General features: G+C 41.6%; 1 protein-coding gene across 4 annotated transcripts in view; it reads left to right on the top strand.

The window, feature by feature from the left end:
* Positions 1 to 461: 461 nt before the first annotated feature.
* Positions 462 to 25,012, top strand: part of LOC130430159 (NACHT, LRR and PYD domains-containing protein 3-like) — a 39,543-nt gene continuing 14,992 nt past the window's right edge. For all 4 annotated transcript variants that reach the window (XM_056759146.1, XM_056759147.1, XM_056759145.1 and 1 more), the window contains exons 1-5: positions 462 to 569; positions 11,298 to 11,415; positions 11,491 to 11,529; positions 14,356 to 16,153; positions 16,266 to 16,439. In XM_056759146.1, coding sequence (XP_056615124.1) covers positions 11,298 to 11,415; positions 11,491 to 11,529; positions 14,356 to 16,153; positions 16,266 to 16,439 — 2,129 coding nt within the window. In that variant the 5' untranslated portion in view covers positions 462 to 569. The remainder of the gene's footprint in view (positions 570 to 11,297; positions 11,416 to 11,490; positions 11,530 to 14,355; positions 16,154 to 16,265; positions 16,440 to 25,012) is intronic.

The raw sequence follows: 25,012 nt of genomic DNA, 5'->3' as shown, positions 1-25,012 counted from the left end.
ATCTTGAAAATCATTATTACCTGCATTCCAGTGCTCACAATATGTAAATGTAAATTTATTAAATCATTTTTAATATGCTATTTAACATTTAATGGTACTGTGATTCAATCAACTGCTGTGATTTAAGAACTTTAGTTTGTCACTGTTTATAATCCACATTCATAGATTAATACATAGTGGAAAAAGTGGGCTAAATAAACTTGGTTTATCTCAGAAACTTTACTTTAATGTGTTATTTTAAATAGACTTTTAAAATGATGCATGTGCATCAAAATCATTTGGTCAGGTGACATGCATACTACAAAACGTTGCGCCAAACGAATGCGGTTTAAACGTCTGTATTTATTTAAGTAAAACATTAGTCATGCAGAAACTGAAAAGCCTGACATGACAAGCTCATGAATATTCATGTTAATCTGCCCTTTGAGAAATATAGGCAACCAAAAATCTCGTAGCACCAACACATGTGTAAACAGGAAGAAGGAAGTGGTCAAAATCGAAAGTAAAAGCATCCATGACAATTCACCATTTGAGCCTCAAACTGTCGTCAAACAAACACAAACTACACGGTAAGAACTAAACAATAAACTTCACTTCAGTTTCTGATATAATGTTTCAATATGATCATGTTTTTATTTCACTTGTTGTCGAGTTGAAGTTCCAGACAAGCTCAAGCTCTGAATTTATGGGCTGATTTATGTTTGTCTTGACTAAGTGAGATCCAAAAGCTGCTGATTTTGCTGCCGGTACAGGTTCACTTTTCTATAATTATAGTTGGAGTATAAAGTGTAGACAGCTTTTCACGGATGAAATGCACTAAAATGCTCCGTGGACGGCGCCGTCTTTGAATTAGACAAAATAATTGCTGTATCGCTGCAGTTTGAATAAACTTTATACCACGATCTTTCTCTTTAAATACAATTCTTTGGTTTGCCAGCTGATGCACATTATTTAGATACTATTATTAAAAAGCTAACAACCATCAGTGTAAAGACAATTATAATCTTTGCGTGAAAACAAGAACATATTCTTGTATTTTTAACTTTAGAATTTTAACAAAACTACCAGTTCAGGAACGTAATGTACCGGTCTATAGCTCCTCGAGACACCACAGGACCAGTTCACATCCCTTCAAAGCGAGAAAAAACGATTCAACACAATAACACAACCCCTTCTTTTGCTTTAAACTCTTTAACTCTTTTCATGAAAGATATTATCCAGACTGTTGAAAGTGAGGGTGTGTAATAAACGTGCCTGCAAACTTTATATTGGCGACATAGAGAGAGAGAGCAACACAACCCAGTGTGTGAGTGATAGTGCAGTCTGAGGTGATGCTCGACAATTCACTTCGGCACATCCCACTTCTCCCTTTTATCAGAGCAGGAAATGTGCAAATTTAGCGATTTTGACTATAACAATGATCAAATTATTGGAATCATTGGAATTTATAGCACAGAACAGGTTACATTCATTCAATTTTATTTTTTGTTCTCATAAATGCTCTTTCATAAAGCCTATATAACAGGGATGTATCTAGGATATAAAACCATCAGGGGCTGAACCTAAAACATCAAGGGCTAATGTAGGGAATTTGGATAGGTTTGTAAGGGGTAATTTTTTAAAGGAAAATATGCTTTGCATGAAAGCATTTATGCAATATATTATCAAACACAAAATAATCATTTGTAACTTTATACATCTGACCCATTGTTATCTATGTCTAGCTACTTATGTCTACTCTACTTCATTCTCTTTTGGATTATTCATAGTTCTTTATGATTCTTTTGTCCATGTATTTTTCCTGTTCAATGTTTTGAAGGTGGAATCATCATAGAGTATAATCCAGACTTGACTTGAGCAAAAAAAAGCTTATGGTAATGTTTGTAATGCGTAGTGCTTTCATGTTTATGAGCTGGGCGATAATAATGCATGAAATGTACAGTCAGTTCCTTAAGTAGTTTTCCTTGTTTGTAAATTGTGTAAATTGTTTGTTAACTTCATACCCGATTGTGTTTAAAAAAACTTGATGGACATTTTGACAAGAAATAAGCCTGAAAGATAAGATTCGCTTGCTGATGTGAAAAATTTGCTCAAGGATGATGATTTTTTTCAAGTAATACATATCAGTATTGCTCCCCTACGCTGTCATATATGAGGATATATTATTGCTTCGCCCGGTCCTCCGCATGTGAGGCAGCAGCCTGGTAAGAAAGGTTCACACAGATCACTCACTGACCTCACATGAGTGACAGGCAACATCTGTGCATTATCCTCCTAAAAATAATGCATTACAAGTTGATAAAATCCATTTCTGCTATCTTTGCATCGATTGATTAAGATTATTATGCCGCAATAGCAGAATCAGGAAAAACTGTGCGGCCTTGTTGAGATAATCTGGATTTTTATATCATCAGCAGTGTTACCACAGTTACTTTGAAGAAGTAATCTGATAATTGATTATACCTCTAAAAAGTAATTTAGTTACTGTACAGATTACTGGATTTTAAAAGTAACTAAATTAGATTACACGTTACTTTATCAGTTACATTCAGCAGCTGCCTCCAGCACACCCGCTGACTCAATATAAAAATGACAATCAGTTTTGCCAACACTCACTTTATTGGAAGTGTATTTTTAACAGTAATGTCAACAATGTTTCTCTGTATGTAAAGTTGCACTTAGACTATTTCCTGAAAAAAACATGTTTTTATTAAAAATAATATAAAGATTTTCTTGATTTCACTTAACGGTCAAATCATGACATATTTAACTGTTAACACTTTAATAATGGCAAAACATTCTATTTAGAATCTACATTATTTATAAATGTAACTATTCATTTCTTTTAAACATGTTTTATGAACATTGAACCTGTTGTTCACAGCATTAAAGCAGCAAGGAGTGGTTTTACAAAACAAGTGTGAAACGCACGAAACAAGAGCGAGTCCACCGTGTTTAAGGGCAGCATTTCCTCTACAACATACTGCCTCATAGAGATGCGTGAATAAGCTAAAATGTCACCCGCATCCGCTGTTTCAAATAAAGTATCCACCCGTCACCCGCCCGCACGTATAATTTTCTCTGATATAGATATCCAGACCCGATCGTCATTTAAATTACTTAATAAATTTTCTAGCACTGTCTTTGTCTATAAATACTTAAATCTAATATTTCGATTTAGCACACACATGATTACCATATTTCATATACATACAGTGCCTCACAGCCGTTGCATAATACATACCCAGTACTTGATTCATCCTTCGCTAAAACGCTCACAAACGGTACTTTTCTTTTCTACCTTTTTTTCTTTTAAATTCTCCCATTTTACATTTCTCTCGGATCTGTTTTGCCTCGATTTCTGCTTTAAGAAACAGACCGTCCTCTACCGCCGCCACGCACAGATTTCTTTTAAATTACTGCATAAAATGCCTGATGAAAAATGCATTTGAAACATATTCAAATTTTTTGAGATGTTGTTAATATTGTATATGATATCATCCACCCGCGACCCACCCGCAATTAATCTTAAATTTTTTTATGACCGGACCCACCCGACCCCGGATTTGATCGCCATCCGCGCATAACTACTGCCAGACCAACTTCTTCAACTCTCCCCACTTACTGCTTTTTTTTTAAGTCCAGCATTTGTTGTTTGGGTGTTGGGGGACCTGCTGCTCTCTGCTTCGCACCACCTGGTGGGACTTGCTCTGTAAGTTGGACTGTGCAGTGCTGCAACTCCAATTGTTTCTTAAAATTTGACGTAGTGTTTTTGTAGCTAGATAGCACTTTGTCGCAAGCACAGAGAGTACAACGAACCGTAATATTTTTAGATTAGATTAGATTCAACTTTATTGTCATTACACATATACAAGTACAGTGTAACGAAATGTAGTTTAGGTCTAACCAGAAGTGCAATTAGCAAGTGCAGGATATACAGTGTGAATAAATACAGAATACAATATTAGGAAAATACCATACAATGGGCATGTACTATGAAAATATGACAGTCGGTATGTACTATGAACAATATAATATATACTGTGAACATTAATGTACAGGTGGTTATGAACAGATAACAATATAGACTATACAATAGTGCCTTGAGTGTGCATTAGTTACAGACATTAGCTATTAAAGTTACAGTGCAGTAGATTAGTTGATGCGGTTATTAAAGGTACGGTGCAGTACATGAGTTAATGCAGTTATTGAAGTTATAGTGCAATACATGTGTAGATGCAGTTATACATTTACAGTGCAGTAGATGAGTTAGTGCAGTTATTGAAGTTACAGTGCAGTAGATGAGTTAGTGCAGTTATTGAAGTTACAGTGCAGTAGATGAGTTAATGCAGTTATTGAAGTTACAGTGCAGTAGATGCGTTAATGCGGTTATTAAGGTTACAATGCAGTAGATGAGGTAATGCAGTTATTGAAGTTATAGTGCAATAGATGAGTAGATACAGTTAATTATGCAATAGATGCAGTAATGCAATAGATGAGTTACAGTGCAGTAGAGAAGTTGGTGCAGTTATTGAAGTTACAGTGCAGTAGATGAGGTAATGCAGTTATGAAAGTTACAGTGCAGTAGATGAGGTAATGCAGATAGGAGAGTAGTCCATTAGTGCAAATGAGCATTCAGTGTAATATTCCTGGTGTGCAAGTGAGCAGTATAGAGTGCAAATGATGTTATGTGTGTGTAAACAGTCCGATAGAGCAGATAACATGAAGTACTGGTGTGTACAGTTCAGTCATGCATGGCAGCCCTGTAGTGCAATGTAAACAATTTAATAGTAGCATTACAGTTAAAGTTATGAGGGGTGGTGGAATCAGTGGGGAGCAGAGTTCAATAATGAAACAGCTGTTTCCTAGTCTGCTGGTTCTTGTCCGGAGGCACCTGAAGCGCCTACTGGAAGGCAGGAGAGTAAACAGTCTATGAGCGGGGTGAGAGGAGTCCTTGATAATGCTGCGAGCTCGACGCAGACAGCGTTTCTTTTGGATGTCCTCAATGGAAGAGAGTGTAGTCCCTGTGATGCGCTGGGCTGTTTTCACCACCTGCTGCAGTGCCTTGCGCTCAGCAACAGAACAGTTCCCGTACCAGACTGTGACACAGTTGGTCAGGATGCTCTCTATCGTGCAGCGATAGAAGTTCACCAGGATAGTTGAAGACAGTTGGTTCTTCTTCAGTGTCCTCAGAAAGAAGAGACGCTGGTGAGCCTTCTTGACCAGGCATGAGGTGTTGGTGGTCCAGGACAGGTTCTCTGAAATATGGGTCACAAGGAACTTAAAACTGGAAACACGTTCAACAGCCGTCCCATTAATGTGGATGGGGTCGTGTGTGCCTCCTTTCGCCTTCCTGAATCCTTGTGAACTTGTGAAGTCCACAATGATCTCCTTTGTCTTGGAGGTGTTAAGGAGCAGGTTGTTGATTTAGCACCATGTGGCCAGGTGCCGTACCTCCTCCCTGTAAGCAGTCTCATCGTTGTTGCTGATGAGACCAATCACTGTTGTATCGTCTGCGAACTTGATGGAGTTAGGTCCATTCACAGGTCTGCAGTCAAGTGTGAAAAGGGAGTAGAGAAAGGGGCTCAGTACGCAGCCCTGTGGTACACCAGTGTTGAGGGTGATGGTGGTGGAGCAGATGTGGCCTAACCTAACAAGCTGAGGCCTGTTCGTCAGGAAGTCCATAATCCAGTTGCAGGTTGAATTGTTAATGCCTAGGTTTCCAAGTTTGATGATTAGCTTGGAAGGGATGACGGTATTGAATGCAGAGCTGAAGTCTATAAACAGCATGCGTGCATAAGTATCCTTATTATCCAGATGTGTGAGCACCGAGTGCAGCGCCATGGACACTGCATCATCTGTGCTCCTGTTGCTACGGTAGGCAAATTGGTATGGGTCCAGTGTGGATGGTAGAGAGTCTTTTAGTTGTGACAGGACCAGCCGCTCAAAGCACTTCATAACAATGGGTGTGAGTGCTACAGGGCGGTGGTCATTCAGGCATGTCGGGCTGGAATGTTTTGGAATGGGCACAATGGAGGTGGATTTGAAACATGCTGGAACCACTGCTTGGGCTAGGGACAGGTTGAAGATATCCGTGAAGACCCCAGCGAGCTGCTCCGCACATGCCCTGAGTACGCGACCAGGGATGCCATCAGGACCAGCAGCCTTGCGTGCGTTTATCCGGCTTAGTGCAGTGTGAACATCTGTGGAGTTAAGTGTGATGATTGGGTGGTCAGTGGAAGGAGTGAGCCTGGTGGCGGGTTCCTTATTGTCTCTCTCAAAGCGTGCATAAAAGTCATTAAGCTCGTTCAGAAAGGCAGCATCTGTGGCTATGGGGATGGAGTGGTTGGGTTTGTAGTCACTAATGGCCTGGATGCCCTGCCACATGCGTCGAGGGTCAGAATTGGTAAAATGCTCCTCTAACTTCAACTTGTAGCAGTGCTTGGCCTTTCTGATGCCCCTCTTCAGATTTGCCCTGGAAGTACTATAGGCCTGTGCAGCACCTGATCTGAAGGCGGTGTTGCGTGCTTTCAACAGGAGGCGCACTTCCATGTTCATCCGTGGCTTCTGATTCGGGTATATGGTGATCTGCTTTTGAGCTGTGACACTATCAATGGTGGTATTGATGTAGTCCAATACAGAGGAGGTGTAGCTGTCTATGTCCGTGTGAGAGCCACTGGTGGCCTGAGAAGCAAACATACTCAAGTCTGTGTGTAGAAATCTTTTCTGGAGTGTTAAGTCTGCCCCCGCATGCCACACCTTGATGGTCTTCACTGATGGCTTCACACGATAATATTGTCATCTAGCAGACACAAACTCGTGACTGTATTTCCAGCTAGAAACACGCATCTCTCTCCTCCCTCCATTGTTGTTTACGTTTGTGTCGCTGCGTGGTAGGGGCTATTACACATGAATTCCTCGTGCTGAAAACGTGACTTGTCGCATAATGCTACGTGACTTCACTTCCTGAGACACAAGAAGAAAGCAAAAAATATATAATTTTACTAAGGAAAATGACAAAAATAGTAACGCACAGTGACTTGGATAAATTACTTTAATCTGATTAATGGTTTGGAAAAAGTAGCGCGTTAGATTACCCGTTACTGAAAAATGTGGTCAAATTAAAGTAACGCGTTACCGGCAACACTGATCATGAGTTATAGTACATTTTCGTCTGTGTGTACACGCTCACTAAAGTTAATACCTTTCTTCGTCTTCTGCCAGAATGAAAGAAGATTTGTTTATTTCTTGGCACGGGCCATTGCCGTTCTGTAGTCTTCTCTGCCCTCACACTGTTATATTTTATTTTGTCGAGCAGTTCAACTGCAATGGTGATGTTCTATGATAGGTTGAAATCAGTAATGTGGTATGTGTATGTGCCTGTTTGTTTCAGACTCGGCGCGTGTGAGAGAGGCTGCAGTCGGCATCATGTACACAGCGTCAACATTGAATTTTAAACGTCCAGTTACTGAATTCCTATTATTATTTTCCAGTCCAAAACATTCGGGGCTGGATTACAAACAATCGGGGCTAGAGCCCGGAATAAAAAGTGCTAGCGACGCCCATGCTATAGAATATATGAATATGGTCTTGACATGCATTTCTGTTGGTTCATATTAATTCAGATTAATTTAGTCTGGTGTATTCGGAATTTAAACAGTCGTTTTAGCATCAAGACAATCGATAACAACCCTTCTCTGCCTCTTTTAAATAAGTAGAACAAAATCTGCTATCAACTGCATTCAAATATACTGGCAGCATTTTAATACTATTTCAACAAAATTACAGATTTATATTTGTGGACAAATGTAAACACATCTAAGTCCATTCCGCAGAATTCTGCAGATTGGAAAGGACCCAACTTGAAAAAACTTAATGTGAGCAAAACCTATTAGGGGGAAGATATACACACCACAAGATAAATAAAGCAAGCCATTTAAAATTGTAAGTTCATGTTATGTGGCTCTTGAAAAATAATTTGCCGTCTGAGTTTTTTGCCACTATAGTAGCCAATGGCTCCTTAACTGACAGCCCTAAGATTTGCTCCTTCACAGCACACATTTGTTGTTTCTTAGACATTTTTGTTGCTGGCTAGTGGTCTGCTCTTGCCTGAAAATGGCTGACAGAGTGTCTCTGACGGACAGTGGGAACTACAAGCTCATAAGGCGGAGTCAGTGAGTGGTCATGGGCAGGTCATGTGACATCAGATTGTTAGGGGATCCCAACAGATGTTTTGTGTCACTGTCGTGGTTTAAAGGAGATTACAAAAAGAAGAATGGATGGATTTGTATAATTACACACAAATACACACTCCCTGGCGACTCAATATCTGTTAGATAAACATTTAAAAGTGCATTTTCTGGGATAGCGTCCCTTTAATGACAAAGGGATAGTTCGCCCCAAAATAAAAATTATGTCATCATTTACTCACCCCAAACCTGCATACAGAATCTTTATGTAGCACACAAAAGAAGATATTTTAAAAAACGTTGAAAACTAAACAGTTTTGGGACACCATTGACTACCATTGTAGATTTTGTCCACTTCTACACACTCTAAAAATGGCTGGGTTATTTTTTAACCCATACCGCTGGGTTGAGTCCGTTGGGTTGTTTTGTTGGGTTATTTTTCCACATGTTAAACACTTTTTGGGTAGTTTTAGTTTTCAAGGTGTTGGGTTAAACCCGCTGGGTTAATGTGCTGGGTTGTTTCTGCCGCTGGGTTATTTGAAGAGTCTCGAGCGCTTACCGCCATGAAGACGTTGAGTGTACTTCGCAACTTTCCTTTTTATAAAGGACGAAGGGGCAAAGTCACTGGCTGGAGCAATTTAAAGCTAAGTTTTTTACATTTTAATTGAATATTTATTGAAAATAAGCATAATTTGTAACGTTTTCCAAGGCAACAGTGTCTTAACTAACATTAGTGATGTAATTTAGACGACCAGCAACTGTTACCTCATATCACCATTACAGATAAATTGACATCGCATAGTCCTGTGAAGATGCGCGAAAATGCGAATTAATAAAATTTTAGTGAACCCCATTACATGTAAGCTAAGTTTATGAACTTTAGTGAGAATTTAACAAAATTTGAGTCAAACCGGCGAGTGCCCATCGAGTGCGGTCAAGCATTCACGCTTCAGGAACGCCTCTCTCGGTGTCCACACTGGATGATAAGCAGTCAGTCAATTATATTGCTCCCTCTGTTTTAAACCAAACATTTCAAGGTTTGTGCATATGTGGGGAAGATGTAATATGTTCCTCCAGCAGTAGGGGGAGCTGTGGTTCATTGTTGTTTGTGCCCTCTTTACATGAGTGGAGCTGTTGTTGGTCACAATGCTCTTCCTTTGTGACAACATGGCTGATGTGTACCAGACAAATAAAAAAATACAGAAAGCTTCACTGCTGTGACACAACAACGGTCTTGGTGTCCTCCTCTTACACCCAGTACATCACACAACGCAGAGACATTTGGGGGAGCACATCAACGAAGAGGGTTACACATATATTAAGGAAAGACGAGTGTGGTAGCCTGTATTTAATGAGTTGATTTGCTGCACGTGTGGTTTCTTAGTGTATTAAGTGGTGTAATTCATAATGTATTATACATAATTTATATGTCTTTGGTTAGTTTTATTAATTGACATTTGTTGCTACATATTGTGGAGTATGTTTATTAGTCATTTATAATGTTATTTATAATGCTTGTGTAACGGGGACGGCGAATGCAATATTCTACATATGTTACTCTACAGAGGTTAAATTCAGCCTAGGTTCGGCTCTGGGAGGATTTAAGAGTAAAAGGGTGGACCAAATCAATTTAAAGTATTTATCAGCCGGCAATTTTATTTGCAATAATTCACATTCAATATTTAAACAATATTCTCACCGTTGACTCTTTGTTTGGTTTACACTCAACACTACGAACCAACAACAAACTGGTTCATATCAAACCCGTAGTTGAATGTGAATACCAAAAATGAAATAAAATGGAAATGAAATTAAAACAAAATAAAACACAGTCTCAATTTGTTCTGGATCCTTTGTAAAGTGTTCAAATGTCCATATGAATAAAACTCAAAAGTCCATGTGTTAAGCTCCAATGGTCATGTGTGTAAAGAGCTTCAATGTCTTTTAGTGTAAAGGCCTTTTGTGTTGCTACCCGGGTAGTATGTATGTGCTTAGCTCTCTTGTTTGCATCCGTGATGGACCACGATGATTCCTAGAGTGGCAGATCAGGGTCTGGCTCGCCGTTCAAATGGTAGATCACTCAATTTGAATCAGCCCTCAAAAAAAACCAATCAGAGTTCGTGTAAAAGAAAAACCAGTAACCAAAAGCATTGACCGGTTGTTTTCCTCAGCAACAGGATAAATAAACTACCTTGACGATTAACATTACTCTTTATAAAAGAATATGCACATTGAACCGAAGAAACAAATGAAAATTAGATTGTCTTTTGCAGCTACACGCTAACCTCGTGCGTACCTATTCAGCAGGCTTCTTCATCTGATTTTTAACGTACGTTGACTCTCAACATACCACAGCATTAACCGCCCTCTAGAGGTTAATAATAGTAGTGCACATAAAATACAAAAAAACTTCCTTTTATGGTATATAAATCAACCGTAGTTACAAATAAATATACTTTAGGACTGGGAATAAAGGAAAACTATGGATGTTAAATTAGAAGGGTTACGTCTGTTAATGTTTGATATGAAACATTTTTATTTATTATAATTAAACTGTTTTCTTTTAATTATGCAAATCTAAAAATATTGCTGTTACTGCGTGTAAAAGTTGACATTTTTATTAACAATTATTTTTACAGTCAAATAAAAAATATTTTTTTAAAAACAAATGTCAATTGTCTTGATTGACAATGAAGTACAGAATAAATTAAGAATAACCCAGCAAGAATAACCCAGAATTAAACACATGAATAGTTAAAATGACTACATTTTGGGTTTTTTCAATAACCCATCATGCTGGCTTATCATGTGTAACCCAGTGTGCTGGGTTACTTTAACCCAGCATGTGTTCTGTCCAATATTTACCCAGCGCTGGGTTGCCAATTGGGTTGTTTTTAACCCAGCCATTTTTAGAGTGTAGTAGCCAATGGTGGACCAGAGCTGTTTGTTTACATACATTCTTTCAAATATCTTTTTGGTGATCAACTATATTTATGCAGGTTTGGATCAATCTAAGGGCGAGTAAATGATGCCAGAATGCTCATCTTTGGGTGAACTATCCCTTTAAGTAGCATGAATGAATCTCATTGTAAAATGTGTCTGCTGCAGATGAGTGAAGTCAGTGTTGATGTGAAGGCGGACTCAAGTTCAGCTGTAAATGCTCCTGTGCTCACTGGAAACACTTTCACAGGAGACGTGACCTTCAACTGCATCTCAAACACTGCAGGTACAATAAAACACAAACACAAATGCTACATGATCAATCTCACAGTGTTTTCATTCATCTTTTCTCTCTTCACAGAGCAGCAAAACTCCACAGAGAAGCGCACACAAGAACAAGGTGAATTAACACTAAACATCAGACTCTAACAATATTTACATTCTGTCCTGACTCACAGAAAACATGACTCAATTTGTTACAATGAAGTGTCGAGTGAATGAAACAGTAGACTTAGAGACTCTTACTTTAAACAATCCAGTTGAGTGTAAAAAGGGATTTGTGAGTCAGAACAGCACTACTTTCGTCCATACGTCTTCAAATAATGCTTTGTTGGAAGTCACTAGCCTGTTTAAACTCCATCATAAGGTTTGATACTCACAGATGATTGGCTCATTTCACATGATGCAGTAAGAGCTTGTGTTCAACTACACAGAAATAAAACACTAGACTGACTCCTGAAGTCTTTTTTTAGTTTGAACTTAATATCTGAAGTCTTAAATGATCGTGTTATTTTCTCATCTCATAATGAGATATACAGTACATACGTGACACAGCTCAAGACAGCAACACTAGGCTATATTAACTTAAAATATACTGCATCATGTTTGTGACACTTCTTTCATTTTCAGCTGTATTACCTCAAAGTCTTAAGTTGACAATGCTCAATGTTTTCAGCAAGAGATTCTGCTTAAGTGTATAAGTAAAAAAATGAGATAACCGGTTGCAATTTATTTAAAGGGATAGTTCACCAAAACAATAATATTCTGTCATCATTTACTCACCCTCAGATTGTTCCAAACCAAACCTGTATACATTTCTTTATTCTGCAAAACACAAAGGAGGATATTTGGAAGAATATCATCACATTTTTGTACAAATGTTTTGTTGAATCATGATTTGTTCTGGTTCGCTCGTATTCACATTTCAAACTCAAATTTGTGTGTATGCAAGCCAATGACTTGATCCCACCTATGATCTACTGTATATTAAAACATCTGAGGTATAAACACAAAACTAACTGAGAAAGAAAGATTCCGAAGACTTGAGACGGGACAGATATATAAACACATCAGACATACTGTATATATATATATATATATATATATATATACATACAGTTGAAAGAAAAAGTATGTGAACCCTTTGGGCTTACTTGGATTTCTTCATAAATTGGTCATAAAACGTGTTCCGATCTTCATCTAAGTCACAACAATTGAGAAACCTAGTCTGCTTAAACTAATACCGTTAGCAACATTATATGTTTTCATGTTTTTATTGAACACAATATGTAAACAGTCATAGTGCAGGGTGGAAAAAGTATGTGAACCTTTGGGTTTAATAACTGGTTGACCCTCCTTCGGAATAACCTCAACCAAACGTTTCCTATAGTTGCAGATCAGACCTGCACAACGGTCAGGAGAAATTTTGGACCATTCCTCTTTACAAAAGTGTTTCAGTTCAGCAATATTCTTGGGATGTCTGGTGTGAATCGCTGTCTTGAGGTCATGCCACAGCATCTCAATCGGGTTGAGGTCAGGACTCTGACTGGGCCACTCCAGAAGGCGTATTTTCTTCTGTTGAAGCCATTCTGTTGTTGATTTACTTCTATGCTTTGGGTCGTTGTCCTGTTGCATCGTCCATCCTCTGTTAAGCTTCAGTTGGCGGACAGATGGTCTTAAGTTTTCCTGCAAAATGTCTTGATAAACTTTGGAATTCATTTTTCCATCGATGACAGTAATCCGTCCAGGGCCTGAGTCAGCAAAGCAGTCCCAAACCATGATGCCCCCTCCACCATATTTCACAGTTGGGATGAGGCTTTGATGTTGGTGTGCTGTGCCTTTTGTTCTCCACACATAGTATTGTGTGTTCTTTCCAAACAACTCAATTTTGGTTTCATCTGTCCACAGAATGTTTTGCCAGTAGTGCTGTGGAACATCCAGGTGCTCTTTTGCAAACTTCAAACGTGCTGCAATGTTTTTTTTGGACAGCAGTGGCTTCCTCCGTGGTGTCCTCCCATGAAGTCCATTCTTGTTAAATGTTTTCCTTATTGTAGATTTGTCAACAAAAATGTTAGCATGTGCCAGAGATTTCTGTAAGTGTTTAGCTGACACTCTAGGATTCTTCTTCACCTCATTGAGCATTCTGCGCTGTGCTCTTGCAGTCATCTTTACAGGACGACCACGCCTAGGGAGTGTAGCAACAGTGCTGAACTTTCTCCAGTTGTAGACAATCTGTTTTACCGTGGACACATGGACATCAAGGCTTTTAGATATACTTTTGTAGCCCTTTCCAGCTTTATGTAAGTCAACAATTCTTGATCATAGGTCTTCTGAGAGCTCTTTTGTGCGAGGCATGGTTCACATCAGACAACGCTTCTTCAGAACAGCAAACTCAAAACTGGTGTGTGTTTTTTATTGGACAGGCCAGCTGTAATCAACACATCCAATCTCATCACATTGATTGGACCCCAGGTTGGCTGACTCCTGGCTCCAATTAGCTCTAGGAGAAGTCATTAGCCTAGGGTTTCACATACTTTTTCCACCCTGCACTATGAATGTTTACATGTTGTGTTCAATAAAAACATGAAAACGTATAATGTTTGTGCGGTATTAGTTTAAGCAGACTGTCTTTCTCTATTGTTGTGACTTAGATGAAGATCAGAACACATTTTATGACCAATTTATGAAGAAATCCAAGTAAACCCAAAGGGTTCACATACTTTTTCTTTCAACTGTATATGCCTCATATTTTCTCACTTTTCATTTCGCTTAAATACATTTTATGCCCTATTTATTTAATCCTCCCAAATGTGATGATGTGTTGAACTGTGTCATGTGAAATTTGGTCCGTAATCCTTCATTAGATGAATTTAAATGTGTGAATAATGATGAACATGCTGATGTGAATAACATCTGTGTTGAATCATTTTTCTTTTCTTCTCATCAGTTATAATAACAGAGACTTCAGCACTGAATGAGTTTTTGAAAAGTCATAAGATCTACATGAAGGAGAATTCAAAACGTGTTTTTGAGGGTATGAAGGAAAATGAAGCCGATCTGAATGAGATTTACACAGATGTGTTCATCACAGAGGGAGATATGAAAGAAGTCAACAGTGAACGTGAGATTCTGAAGATTGATGATGCCTTCAAAAACACAACCAAGACATTACAGGACAAACACATCAAATGCAATGAGATATTTCAGTCACTGAGAAACAAGAAGAAGATTATTCTGACCAAAGGCGTCGCTGGAATTGGTAAAACAGTCTCTGTGCAGAAGCTCATTCTGGATTGGGCCGAGGGAACAGCCAATCAGGACATAGACGCCATGTTTCTGTTCCCATTCAGAGAGATGAACCAGATTAAAGACAAACACATCAGTTTTCATGAGTTTCTGCTGGAATTTTATCCTGAAATGAACATAAATGTAATAAAGTTAACAGAGAAATATAATGTGGCGTTTATCTTTGATGGACTCGATGAGAGTCGCTTGAGTTTGAAATTTAAAGGCAGAAAACTGAGGAGTGTTGAAGAAAGATCATCTGTAGATGAAATGATTGTAAATCTGATCAGAGGAGATCTGCTTCCAGCATCTGTCATCTGGATCACATCAAGACCAGCAGCAGCCAATCAGATTCCTTCTAAGTTTGTAGGTTTGTTCACTGAGGTGAGAGGATTCACAGACCAGCAGAAAGAGGAATACTTCAGAAAGAGAATCAAAGATAACAGTCAAGCTGATGAAATGATCAAACACATCAAGAGATCTCGTAGTCTCTACATCATGTGTCACATCCCCGTCTTCTGTTGGATCACAGCTTCAGTACTTCATGATATTCTCATCCAGAACCATGAAGAAAACATTGACACGACGCTCACTGAGATGTACATTCACTTTCTGCTGATTCAGATGAACATGAAGAACCAGAAGTATGATGAGAAAGATGAAGAAGACTTTACAAAGCTCTTAAAATCCAATAAAACCACCATTCTTAAGTTTGCCAAGCTGGCGTTTGAGCAGCTGAAGAAAGAGAACATCATCTTCTATGAGGAAGATCTTAAAGAATGTGATATTGATGTGAGTGAAGATTCAGAGTACACAGGAATGATCGCTGAGATCTTTAAGAAAGAATCTGTTCTTCTCAAGACAAAAGTCTTCAGCTTTATTCATCTGAGCGTTCAAGAGTTTCTGGCCGCGCTGCACGTCTTCATCTGCTACATGACCAACAACATGAAGGACCTTGAGTTTTTCATCACACCTGACCAAGACACAAAGATTTCTCTGCATGACATTCTGAAGAAGGCCATTGATAAAGCTAGTGAGAGTGAGAGAGGACATCTGGATCTGTTTTTACGCTTTCTGATGGGACTTTCACTGGAGTCTAGTCAGAAGCTTCTCAAAGGTCTGATCACACGCACTGAAGACAACAGAGACAGCATCACAGAAACAATTAAATACATTCAACGATTACAGGATCATTACAACACCTCAGATGAAGCTTCAGTGAACCTGTTTTACTGTCTACTGGAGCTGAAGGATAAGTCATTATATGAGAGAATCCAGAAATACTTACATCCAGATGATTCAGATTCAGTCATAAAGCTCTCAGATTCAATGTGTACACTGATGATCTATGTGCTGCTCATGTCAGAGAACGTGCTGGATGAGTTCAACATGAACAGATATTATGGCCCATGGGATAAGAAGAGACTTGTTCCAGCTGTGAGATGTTGTCGACGAGTGCTGTGAGTTCATTCAGGGGTTTTATAGCCTCACAAAATAACAATATTCACTCTGTGAAAGTACAGGCTGTGAATGAACACTGGAATATAATCTAGATCAATCTTCTTCTGTCAGATTGTCTGGGTGTGATCTGACTGCTGAGTCCTGTGAAGTTGTGTCTTCAGCTCTTCAGTCCTCTGAGTGTCCTCTGAGAGAGCTGGACCTGAGTAACAATGATCTGAAGGATTCAGGAGTGAAGCTGATCTCTGATGCTCTCAACACTCACAACTGTCAACTACACACACTGAGGTCAGACACTTTCACTGAAAATACTAAAAATAATAAATGATAGTGTCTGTCATACACTAGATGTTCTTTATTCACTTCAGCTGAAATGACTGTGTTGTTTATTTAAAGAGCATTTTAACATTGGTGTGAAAGATATGCACTGTGTGTTTTTAAAAAGTCTTGTTTGACTTCAAGCATCAGTAGTTCATTTTGAGCTTTTTTTGCTGGCGACCCGGCCTTGCTTGGTATGAAAGCCGATATTGGGGAGTCTGGAAGAGACTCCAGGTGTTACTGAAGCGGGGAATTTTTCTGGAGAAAGATGCCGGCTGATTGGAGAGATTAAGGAAGCATGGGGCCCTTGTAGGGTGGACGCTGATGCGATGTCGGCCTCTAAGTGAGAGATGACTGCTGATGTGGGATGTAGATTGAGGCACGGGCCCCTGGGGGGTGGTCTCTGCTGCGATGCAAGCCTCTAAGAGAGTGATGTTTGCTGCTACAGAACATTGATGGAGGCGCGGGCCTTTGTGGGGAGGTCACTGCTGTGGTGTTGGCCTTTAAGGGAGTGGTGTCCGATGCTGCAGAACGTCTATGGAGGCACTGGCCCTTGTGGACACTGCTGCCATGCTGGCCTCAGAGGTAGTAATGTCTGCTGCTGCAGAACCTGGATGGAGGCGCGGGCCCTTGAGGGGCGGTTGCTGCTGCGATGCTGGCCTCTAAGTGAAAGATGTCTGCTGCTGCAGAAAATAGATGTAGGCACGGGGCCTTGAGTGGGGGTCGCTGCTGCGAAGCTCTCCTCTGAGTAAAAGATGTCTGCTGCTGCAGGACAAAGATGGAGGCAAGGGCCCTTGTGAGGTCGCTGCTGCGATGCTGGCCTCTCAAGGAGTGATGTCTGCTTCTGTAGGACATAGATGAGAGCACAGGCCCTTGTGGGTGGTCGCTGCTGCGATACTGGCCTTTGTGTGTAGGATGTCCGCTGCTGCAGGAAATAGATGGAGGCACAGGCCCTTGAGGGGCGGTCGCTGCTGCGATACTGAGCTCTGTGTGTAGGATGCCTGCTGCTGCAGCACATAGATGGAGGCATGGGGCCTTGTGGGGCGATCGCTGCTGCGATGCGGGCCTCTGAGTGAATGATGTCTGATGCTGTAGACCATAGATGTAGGCACAGGCCCTTTTGGGGCGACCGCTGCTGCGGAGCTGTCCTCTAAAGGAGTGATGCCTGCTGTAGGACGTGGATGGAGGCACTGGCCCTTGTGGACGGTCGCTGCTGAGAAATTGGCCTCTAGGTTGATGATATCTGCTGCTGCAGGACATAGATGGAGGCACAGGCCCTTGTGGGCAGTCGCTGCTGCGATGCTGCCCTCTAAGTTAATGGTGATTGCTGCTGCAGAACGTAAATGGAGGCACGGGCCCTTGAGGGGCGGTCGCTGCTGCGATGCTGGCCTCTGTGTGTAGGATGTCTGCTGCTGCAGAAAAGATGGAGGCACGGGCCTTGCGGGGCGGTCGCTTGCTGCGATGCTGGCCTCTAAGGGTGGGGATATCTGCTGCTGCAGGACATAGATGAAGGCCGTATTTACCGTATTTATCTGTATTTCAGCGTCTAATGTCAGTGTTTAATGTTAATTGTATGCACCAAGGGTCTGAGAGTAACGCAATTTCAAATCTCTGTATGTATGTACTGTACATGTGGAAGAATTGACAAAAAGCAGACTTGACACTTGAGACTTGAGAAGGCATGGGGCCTTATGGGGAGGTCGCTTGCTGCGATGCTGGCCTCTAAGGGTGGGGTTGTCTGCTGGTGCAGGACATAGATGAAGGCACGGGCCCTTATAGGGCGGTCGCTTGCTGCGATGCTGGCCTCTAAGGGAGTGAAGTCTGCTGCTGCAGAACGTGGATGGAGATGCAGGCCGGTGTGAGGCAGTTTCTGCCGCTATGCTGTGGTAGGTTGATGCTAGATGATGTGGGAGATTAGTGTCCGATGGGTTCTTTGATGAGCGAGCGGTCCATCCGAATGTAGCTTTTGAAAGCCTCTGATGTCCAGCGACCAAGAGCTTGGATTTGCGGCTGGGAGAGACCTTTCTGGGCGGCTGTGGCAGCTGCACTGATGCGAAAGGAATGGCTCGAGAAGTGTTCTTCGGGGATGCCGGATTGGCTCAATACTGATTTAAGATGATTTTGGAACCAGAAACGTGAGGCTGGACGACCGGAGTCATCTATGAAGAGAGGGTCCGATGGGAATTTTGCCTGTGATCTCCTGAAATGTAGGTAGGCAAGGAGGGTTTGGTATGGCTGGATGGGTGATTGAAGGTTAAATATGAAGATTGTGGCGGGTAGAGGAACGAGACAGCACAACAGATGCTTTTAACCATGCCCGAAGGGAGCTTTTATTCACGTATTTGGGAGTCGTGATAGGTAAGTAGGGGAATTAGGTTGATGCTCCTGGTAGACGTGATTCCTCGGTTCTCTTCTACTCCGGGGCGTGTAAGGCGTCTTTGGCTGCTTCCGCGAAGTCTGCCGATCCTCAATCGCTCTCTGTATTGCAGAAAAGAAACCAATGTTATTCACAGGAGAAACCGGAATGTAGGCTCTCTTCCGCCTTGGTTTCACCGGCTTATATCCGGGAGTGTTGAGTGGCTGCAGCTGTTGAGCGATCGGCAGACTTGATTGTCGTTGGTTCCCATGGCGACGCTGATTACGCACCGGCGGACTCGCCACAAGATGAAATGGCCTCTTTTGAATTGATCCGTCTTACTTTGCTTGATGTGGAACGAGATTGTTTCTGCATCGAAGACTGCCAAGTCTGAGATGGTGGGGTGGACTGAAGGGTTGAAGCTGGATGTTGTGATCATTTCGGAGCATCTGAGAAATCCCAAAAAAGCCAGAGTGAACATGGCGTCGAGTGTGCGGGCAGTGTGCGTGGAGTGGTAACCTCTGCGGAGGGTAGAAATGCATTTGGTTAATATATCTAAAGTTATGGGTTGTCTTTTGTCCTGGGAGGCGGGTTGAGCTCTTTGAATTCCTTAGATGAGCATGGAGGTTTGAGGACTGGATATAGCTGGGGAGGTTGAGTTAAAAATAAGTTTGTGGAAGTAGGTGCTTAGGTACCCTTTAATTGAGCTGGCTTGCAGGTTTTTGTTGATATTTAGGAAGGATATGAAAGAGGTGATGGTTAGCAGAGAGAACTCGGGAAAAGGCATGTTGTATGTTTGGTGGAATGACTTGAAACTCCTCCACGCAGTTAGGTAAGACTGAAGGGTCCTGAGTGAGACGGCTTGGATGATAGAATTAAATGAAGAATCTAGGAGAGATCTTAGCGGGTGATTTACGGAAATATCAGTTCCGAATAAGGAGGTACTGGTGTTGGGAGGGGGTCCGCCTCTGGTACTAGCCGCCTGAATTTCTGGAAGGCAAAACGGGAAAGAGGCTGCTTCTGCAACCGAAAGTGAGGCGAACGGAAAAATAGTATTCAATTGCGCCAGCGAATGCCGAACGGATGCCAAAAGTATGGGTTAATGGGCATCACTTTAAAAGCGGAGGTGATGTCGACTTTAGCGAGCCAGGCGCCGCGTCCGGCTGCTTAGATGAGTTTAATGGCATGGTCGATGTTGTGGTATAGAAGGGAAAACTCTTCGAGCGGAATGAGGCTGTTAATGCTTGGGAATGGGAAATTGTGGGCAGACTAGGCTTACGGAAGGTAGACTCTCGATACCGGGGTTGAAGCCATTTGAGAGACCGGACAGAACGTAATCAGTAAAGCGTGTGTCGGGGTGAAGAGACAGTTCAATGGACAAACTTAAAACATTCACTGGAGTCTATAAATACTGTTTACGGTTTTTATTTGAAGCTTTGGAGACTTGGCACACGATGTAGGCGTGCGCGCCACCGCAGAAGCTTCACACGTGCAGGAAGCGGCACCGCTGGTGTGAGCAGGCGCCGATGTTAAATTTCCTGCAAGGTTCGCCTCCTGCTGCCTGTCGGCGATCGGAATCGGGCAGAGGTGGGTTGGCAGGATATGATGGGAAGCGTGGGACGTAGCCTGTGGATTTGATGCGAGGTGAGTCCGGGCATGGGGGGGAGGATGAGTGAACCAACGGGCAAGAAGTGGTGGTGTGGGCGTCGGATCTGCAGAACTAACATGAAAAATTCTTGCAACCGAGAAAAACTCGGTTGTGAAGCTCAGTGTCCAGTGCCCCCCGGTAAGGACACTGGTTCCACTGAGCTACGCGGATGGCACATTTGGCAGAAAATAAACGGTGATAAGTATAAAAATGGGTTCCCCCGTAAGAAAGTGCGAGCTCCGCGACTATGGCGAGGTAGTCGGTGAGCTCGCGCCTCCTATGAGGGAATGCCGTGCTGATTATCTCGAGATAGCGAGAAAAGGCTACGGTGAATTCTGGGAATGTTAAGGTGCGTGAACTGCTGTGTGTTGTGTTTTTCAGTGTGAGTGAGAGGTCGCCGTAGGTGATTTGGCGATCTGTTGACGGAGGTGAGAGTGGGGATAAGAGAGAGTAGAGGTCTACGTCCGCACCTGCCAGAATCTGAGATTTGATGTTTGCTGTCACGGGCGGCGGCTCCAGGGCCGGGGCATTGAGCGGGACCGGCATTGGTGCTGCTGATGCCAGAGTGAAGGAGGGACGAGCCTGAGGGAGAGCCATCAGAGCGGGGATGGCAGCCGCTGGGGCTGTTTGCAGGGCCGGTCTTGCGCTGTTTTCGTTGCCTGCGCCGGGGACCTGAGGGAGGGCGGAGAAGTCGTAAGCCTGAGCCTGTGACGTCAGTGGAGGCAGCCTCGCACTGGAGATCGAAGGCGGGGCAGCGGGCCATTGGCTTGGAAAGGGATTGGAGGAGGAGAACACGAGGATATGTGGGTGAGCTGGGGCCGCTTGCGGAGCCATGCTCGTGCTGCAGGGGCGGCTCGTTGTGTGGCGGGCTTGAATGGTGCCTGGGGATGCTGCCTGCTGGAGCTCTGCTGAGCGGGGAAGAGACTGCGGGTGGTCGTATCTGGCGTCTGAGGCGCGGACCAAGGGCGGCCCAAGCTTGCAGAGGGACCGCTCCGGCGGTTTTCGGACCGGAGGCCCCTCCTTGTTGGAGTCTGATCCGGCCGTAGATATGGGGAATCACGGACTTGCATCGGCAACATCTCGATAGGCAGGAAGTCGGGGAGGATGGACGCATAGGAGGAAGCTGCGGACATCGATGCCTGCCTGGAAGGCGGTGGTGACTGTGTGCCACTGCGTCTCGGTGTAGTAGAAGAGGCGCGGGAATGCCGACGGCCTCTTGGAGTAGCCGCGGGTTTATCTGACGTTTCCCGGCGTGCGCTGCTGGGCTGGACGCCGAAGGACCCGGATCGTCGACGGAGTATTCAATTTGGGTTGTTTCGTTCTCTGACATCGCTGCAATTTTGGATATACCAATTCTAGATACTGAAGAGAGAGTGAAGGTAAGATGTCTTAACTATTAATAGACTCTCTCTTTGAAGTGATAGGTTGATTGTTGTGATTGCTGACAGCCGACCAGCCGAGCTAATTATCTGCTCCTGCTCCTCCCGAACTTAGTTTAGTAAAACACCATTTTGTGAAAATCCAGCTGAAGTCATTTTTTGTGATTTACTGATTTCCACACACAATCGTCCTCCATGATGTAAAGAACATTCTGTGATATTTCTTGATATCTTTAATATTGAACGAGTAAGATCTTGTCAGAGATTGAGATGATTGAATTTAATAATTTTGAGCCATTATTCTGGTTTTCACAGACTGAATCACATATTAAGATGTCGGACCCGGTGGTCCAGTGAACTGTGTGCCGACTTGTTGTATAGCAGCACTTTGATCAACCCGAGTTTGAGTCCTGTATTGTGGTCCTGTTCCCCCGTCTCTCATCCCGTAACTTCCTGTCTCGCTAAACTGTCCTATCAAAATAAAAGCTAAAAAGTTAAAAAAATCAAGTTAAATGAATAAATAAAAATAATTTGATTCAACTCAAAACATTTAAGACTGCAGATTTATTTAACACTAGTTTTGTTTTAAGTTTGTCCAAAGTTTTTAATAGAAATTTTGTCAATTATATTTGTTTTGGTTGAGGATGATTTGTGTTGAGTTACAGTAATACATATTCTTCACAAGGGAGTGGATGATGAGAGTAAAACTCAGTCCATGAGCACAGGACCGTGATGAGCACTCACACAATTCTCTCTGTTCTCTCAACTGCTCAACACTCACTCGCTCCTCAAGTTGACTTCTGAGACTTTGGGGGCGGGACAATGGCTAATTTCTATAGTAGTCAGGGTTGATTGGTTGCAAGGGCGAACCCCATCTGTTGTGTTCTCGACACAACGTCGAGAGACCGACAGAAAGGGAACCGGGTGTTTTCCAGCCTTTAGTTATACTGAAACTGCTCAGAGGTGTTTCCTTTCGAAACCACTCAGGTAAATTCCCGCTATCTCTTATTTTTTATTATCCAATTGTTCTTGTCTGCCACCATTATTTCTAGGTAACAAGGTTTGTATCTAATAGTGGAATTTCAACCTTTACTCAGTTTTTTTAAATAAGTTGCCCTATAAAGTATCATAAGTTTTACATATGACATCATCAATTTTTTTTAATCTAGGTCAGGCCTTTAAAACATCACTGGATTTTGTATTGCTGAAATCTATTGTGCCATATTTGATGAAAATGATTAATACTTCATAAAAACAATTATTGCATAAGTATGTTGAATGAGTATGCTGATTCTATCATTATTTGCATATATTCATCTGGGTTAGTGTGATTTCAGAGTTTTACTAACACAACTATGTTACAAACATTCCTATGAATACTTCTTCATAACCGGGGTGAATAACAGCCCCATAGAATACAGAATATGATCGAAATTATACACAATAATACTTTGTTAGATTGTCAGAAATACCCTTGAGAGAGACCAGACTCAAGCGGGAGAGCCAGTTCTCCTCTGTCATATGAAAACAGCACTGCTGCAACTACAGAGAGAATGATGTCAACTGTTATTAACCCGCTGAGAAATGAAAAGAGAAAAGAACTTGTGGGGATATGAATATTCTGGTAATATATGAGAATGAAATGTATCCTGGAGTCATTTAATTTGAGCTATCTAATAACATTGGAAGAGTCTACTGGTATAACCAGCTGTGTTGTGATTAAAACAAATAAAGTAAATGCTTTAAATGGCATTTTAGAGAGTAGGCCTACATTATTTTGTCATTTATAATAACTTCTGCTTTAAAATATATGTTGTAGCCATTTTTTAACACACATTTTGTATCAATTAAGTTTTAAAAGTTTGTGTTTTAAAAAGGAACTGAGAAATTGTGGTTAAAAATTCACTTCAGGGAAACAGTTAAGACATTTTAAATGCATAGAAACATTAATATGTTCATTTAGAGATGATAAGCATAAGTAAATTTGTACCGCTTTTTCAGATTGATGGTTTATTTAGCAACAGCTGCTCCGTTCTGTGCATCATACGTCTGTAAGAGCCAGCGTCATCTTTGAACATCCGCACAATTTCCTACTTCAGTTTTTAATCTGATCAAGTGTTCACATGTCCCATCAAGCGGATTACAAACGGCATAACCCACCCCTCACAATCCCACTGAAATTTCAATGGGCATTTTTAGTCTGATTGACGTGTTTATATGGAGCGTTTCTATTGGGATTACATTGGTTCATGTTAACGCAGCTAGTGATGTGACAAGTGGTATGTGAAACTATAGTTTCTAACTCATCATTTAATTTACAATAGTCGGTTATATATATATATATATATATATATATATATAGTGCATATTATTTTTTGTCACCGTTTAAAACTAGACAACAAGTAATATTAATAGGAGGAATGCAGATATTGCTGATCCTTGTCTCTATGGGTTGATTATTCGTCAATGTGTTGGTAATGCCTTGGGGCTTCCGTAGGGAGATCGTGATTCGCGCTTTCTCTTCCTCATTCAATACAGACGAGTGAAGGCGAGAACTGCGTTTGTGTGTTTCTTCAACCTTCTCCCGTTATTTTCCCCCTTTTTAAGGGTTGTTGGACTTTTAAGGCGTCCTGCATGTTCAAAAATTGAAGGTAGGCAATCTCTAATAAGTATTGAAGTTTATTACTCAGATTATAACAAAATACAGTGCGCTGGGTTGCAGGACAACACTCCTCTGTCCTTCCAAGGAACAACAACCCCCACAGCACATATTCACAGCATTTATTGTTATTTCACGCCGGTATCAAATGTATGTATTAAAACACTCACAATATTATGACTTCACCTCTAAATAAGACAAAACTAATTAAATGATTAAATGTAATTACGCAACTGATTAAATGATTAAAGCCTTCAATGTACAACAGTGAAAGATCACAAACTGAGAGCCATGTTGACAAGATCCAGACTCAGTGGACATAAAGTCACTATAGAGACGACCAGACACACACAAACATGACTGACACAGGACCATAGACTGTGTCCACACTGTCATCTCAACATAAACTGAGACACAACTCCACACAAAATACATAGATATACAGACAATGCACAGTATGTGTCTGTCTGTCACAATACAAGAGAAAACAATCAATCTGCC

Source organism: Triplophysa dalaica, chromosome 10, assembly GCF_015846415.1.
Source record: "Triplophysa dalaica isolate WHDGS20190420 chromosome 10, ASM1584641v1, whole genome shotgun sequence".
Lineage (NCBI taxonomy): Eukaryota > Metazoa > Chordata > Actinopteri > Cypriniformes > Nemacheilidae > Triplophysa > Triplophysa dalaica.
This window is presented reverse-complemented; position numbering and strand designations above follow the sequence as displayed.